This window comes from Chrysochloris asiatica, unplaced genomic scaffold, assembly GCF_000296735.1.
Source record: "Chrysochloris asiatica unplaced genomic scaffold, ChrAsi1.0 scaffold00048, whole genome shotgun sequence".
NCBI classification, from domain to species: domain Eukaryota; kingdom Metazoa; phylum Chordata; class Mammalia; order Afrosoricida; family Chrysochloridae; genus Chrysochloris; species Chrysochloris asiatica.
Genome location: NW_006408566.1, coordinates 5,834,381 through 5,838,998, shown reverse-complemented (window position 1 = coordinate 5,838,998; position 4,618 = coordinate 5,834,381). Strand labels below are relative to the sequence as shown.

Below are 4,618 nucleotides of genomic sequence, written 5' to 3'. Positions count from 1 at the left end.
TTTTTTTTTTATTGCAGTTAGCTTGATATATTTTTTCTATCCTTTAACTTTTAGTCTGTTTTTGTCTTTTGTGTAAGGTGTGTCTTTGCAGGCAACATATTGAAGGGTCTTGTTTTCTTTTCCATTCTGCCACTGTCTGTCTGTTTTCTGGTGCATTTAATCCATTGGCATTCAGTGTAATTATTGATAGGTATGAATTAATTGCTGTCATGTTAGATTTTTATGGTGCTTCTGGTTCCTTTGTTCTGCATGCCTTCTTGTGCGGAATTCATGTTTTCTGTCCTCTTTCTCATCATTTTCAACTTAGTTTTAATATTTCCATGCTTTTCTTATATCTTATTTTTCATGGTATGTTGTGAAGTATTAACTTTCTATAATCTACTAACTTTTCCCTCCATTTAAGACAGTCTGTTTTATCCTGAAATCTGCCTGACCACCTCACCACATGGATCTATGTTCCTATATTTTTCACTTCTTTGGCATTGTTATTATTTTGATCCTGTAGTGACTTCCCAGGTCTTCTGAATTTGTTGTCATAATTTTGTTCTGGTCTGGACTCTGCTATCTGTCCACTGAGTTGCAGATGGTGTTGCTACATCTTTCAATCTCTGGTTGTTGTCTGTTCTTGTTGGTTTTCAGTCCAAAGAACTCCCTTTAGGTTTTCAAGTGCTGGGCTGACTTTGACAAAGTTTCTTAGCTTCTGTTCATCCTGGAATGTTTTGATAACACCAACCTATTTGATTGACAGCTTTGCTGGGTAGATGATTCTTGGTTGGTAGGTTTTTTTGTTTGTTTGTTTCAGTGTATTATATATGTCTTCCCATTGCCTTCTTGTCTGTATAGTTTCTGCTGAGAGATCAGAACTCAGTATGATTTGCTTGCCTTTGTAAGTAACACATCTCTTTCCCTGGCTGCTTTTTGGATTCTCTCTTAGTCTTTGATTTTGTAGAGCTTGATTATGATATGTCTTGGTGATTTTCTTTTGGGGTCTATCCTTCCTGGGGTTCGTTCTACTACTTGCATGCTTGTCTTCTCGTCCTTTAAGATGTTAGGGAAATTTTCTTCTGTAAGTCTTCAACCATCTCTTCTGTGGACTTCTGTGGTTCTTCTTGTTCTGGAATGCCAATAATTCTTAAGTTATTCCTCTTCATGTTATCCAACATAAATCTTAAACTCTCTTCAGATTTTTTTTATCCTTTTTTCTGCTTGCTCTTCTATCTTAACACTATTAAGAGATTTGTCTTTTAGCTTGCTGGTTCTCACTTCCATCTCTTCAACTCTACTCCTTTGCCGTTTCTGTGTATTGTTGATTTCTGATATTTTATTATTAATTGTTTGGACCTCTTTTTTTCAGGTTTTGAATTGTTTCCAAATCTGCATGTATCTTGTTTGATTGCTCCTGTAACACTTTCCTGACTTCTCTCTTATTTTCCTCCACCCCTCTATGAAGCATTTGGATTTGTTTCCATATCATTCTTCTGAGTTCCTTCTCAGATCCAAAGCCTGCCTTCTTCTAATGGGAAGTCTATGTCTGCCTCCAACTCATTTGTCTCAGTTTTCTGTTTCTGGATATGTGCCAAGATCTTTTGTTGTTTTTTCTTGGACATTTTCAACAGTTAGATGTGTTAATTAAATAAATAAATGTATTAAATAAATGTATGTTGCTGTGTTATTATGTTTACTGAGTGTCTCCTGATGGATGCGATTTGGAGATAGGCTTCCCTTTTCAAATATCTTATTACTCAACTCAGAGCTATCTTAGCAAGTATTGGCCATCTATATAATGTGTAGCAGCTGGTATTGGCTCCTGTCCAGATTGTGGGATATTATAGGGTATGCTTGTAGCTTGGCTATATGGCCACGATTGCTGTCTCTTCTTGGGTAACAGGGAGAGAAAGCTCCCACTTCCAGAACAAAGGTAAGACCAAAAAGACAAAAATACAGAAACAAAAGTAAAAGCAAAAACAAAAACAAGCACACAAAACCAAAACCAAAACCAATCCCATAGCAGACTGTCCAGTAGCCTTTACTGTACAGGTCAGTGTGCATGCATAGTAGAAACCTCCAGCGGTGGTTGGGGGTGTCCATTCACTCAGCCCTCCCACCCCAGTCACCGCCGTGGAGGTGCGCAGACAGAGATTGAGAAATGAATAGAAGTAAGATTGTTCACAATTTTATCTCTGAAGATCAGTTAGATATCTGCATATGCATAGCGTAATTCTAAAAATGACTGTGTCTTTATAAATAGTAGTTGCTGTTGGCTCTTGCCTTTTATGTTGGGGTTTTACAGGCTGCAAATACAGTTTGGCTATATGGCCAGACCTGCTGTCTCTTGCTAGGTGATGCAGGAATAAAGGTTCTTGCCCAAGTAGGAGAGTCAACATTAGGGCTATATCCCCAGAGTCAGACGTTATAAGCAGCCAGGGGAGGATTAGCTTCTGGAACTACTGGACTTTCAGTGATTTCCTCTTTGCACCATGGGAAAATTGTACCCTGTGGGCACAACACTGGACCCTTTGGGGTGTACTCCCACTGGCCTAAAGATGCCTGAGCTGGGCAAAGAGGATGTGACAGGGGAGAGGAGGAAAGAAAAGTAAAAAAAGCCATCACACCTCTTTTTCCACAAGTTGCTCCATGGCTTTCACACTGTATCAGCCTGGCTCTCCATTGTTGTTTTTTCAAAGAAAGGAAAATCCTGAAGTATCCAGAAAACTAAATATCCTATAATCCTTCTTTCCCAGAATCATTTACTGGATAATCAATTAATTATTTTTTATTTTATTAGTGTGTGTAAATGTATACATACATATATATAATTTAAGGTGTGCTTTCTTATTCAAAACAGAGCCTACTGGGATGGTAGACGTTTGGTATATGAAGCAACACATTGACTACAATAGTCAACAGATTTCTCTTTTTTGGAAGGTAAGTTTTCAATGTCAGCTTAAAATTCAAGGTCATTATATATTCAAATAAATGATGAGTTTCAAGTCAGAGAAGACCTTCAGTTTTCTTTGTGGCTTTGAAATGAGGCTTGGTTGGAGCTCATCTTCGTGGACACATCCTCACGATTCATTGCTGCATGAATAACCTCTTTTAGAAAGATCAGCACAATCTAGTCCCTCTTTACTGGAAGTTCAAGACATTCCAACTGCCTAACTTTTCCAATATCTTATGTTGTTGTTGAAGTCGGTTCTGACTTACAGCAACCCTGTACAGGGTTTCTTGAGGCTGTAAATCTTTATGGGAGCAGAAAGCCTCATCTTTCTCTTGCAGAACAACTGGTAGTTTCAAACTGCTGACACTGAGGTTCGCAGCCCGATTTGTAACCACTACGCTACCACTCCATAATCCTTGGTATCAATCACCACTCATCCTCTTCCTCAAGTCCCAGGGTTCTGTAACACGTTACAATGTCCTACAGAACTCACCGGTGTCCAAGGAAATGGCTCATGCATCTGTGGAGGCTGGCCCAAATCTGTAGTTCAAAGATCAATCTGGAGGGATCTCCTCATCCACATAGTCTCAGGAGCTGAGGAACCCAATTCAGATGACAGACCATTGATGCACAACACTGCAGGAGCTGGTGAATCAGGTCAGGTGATGGCATGTCAGACCTCATGAGCCAGGTGCAAGATCCAGTCCTATAAATTGGAGTCAGACATGTCCCCAAGGGAAACTAAAACTAAGTTGACCTGAGCTACACCCTCTAGTAAGGTGGGGGACATTCTTAATCCTTGTTGTTGAGTGCCATTGAGTCATTTCCAACTCACAGCAAATTTAACTTTGATATTAAAAACAGGTAAATACAGTACACACAAAAATATGAGCAGCTTGTGGGTTTGATCGGCCAACCTTATGGTTCACAGTCCAGAGCTGATACTACAGCACCACACTTCACTTTTCTCCTTAGTTCCACCTCAATCCTTACTCCTTAGCAGCTCACTTCAAAATGAATCCATAATCACAGGCTAGGATTCACAATATATCACAGATTGGAGACATTTGGCTAGAAGGACCGTGATAAATAATTGTTCTTTATTGTAAAATGCTTTCAAGTAGGTTCCAATTCATAGTGACCCTGTGTAGGGTTTTCGAAAAGCAGCTGGTGGGTTTGAATAGCCAACCTCATGGTTCAAACAGACCTTTTGGTCCAGTGCTTCATCCCACAGCACACCATTGTCATTGTCGTTTGCCTTTGACAGATAAGGATGAGAGTTCTGGTTGTGTTCCCTCCTCTGCATAGTCACATCCTTTCCCCATGCCACTCCCGATCAATAAGGTTCTTTTCCATTCCCAGGCATTACCACCTTCAGACCCCAACTACACCATCTCTTCAGACTTTTCTTGATTCTGACTCTTGGCTCACTCCCATCTCTCTTATACAAAAAATACCCACCAGTGACCATGCCACCTTACTCCTCTTGCTGCTTGAGAAATCAACAATGGAGGATCTGTGGATGTGGACCTTTAGAAATATATTTTCCACAGTCCTTGAAAAGGGAGAGGATGGAAAGGAAGCTACCTTACCTCTGGAACACTAGTAAAAATTAGTTGTAGTCATATCATCTTGGCCTATGGTGACTCTACGTTCCCATGTGTATTGGAACGTAACAAT

At 39.8% G+C, this 4,618-nt stretch overlaps 1 protein-coding gene across 2 annotated transcripts in view; it reads left to right on the top strand.

Annotated features, from left to right (window-relative positions):
* IL12RB2 (interleukin 12 receptor, beta 2) overlaps positions 1 to 4,618 on the top strand; it is a 123,799-nt gene that overhangs the window by 43,339 nt on the left and 75,842 nt on the right. For both annotated transcript variants that reach the window (XM_006862431.1, XM_006862430.1), the window contains exon 7: positions 2,846 to 2,925. In XM_006862431.1, coding sequence (XP_006862493.1) covers positions 2,846 to 2,925 — 80 coding nt within the window. The remainder of the gene's footprint in view (positions 1 to 2,845; positions 2,926 to 4,618) is intronic.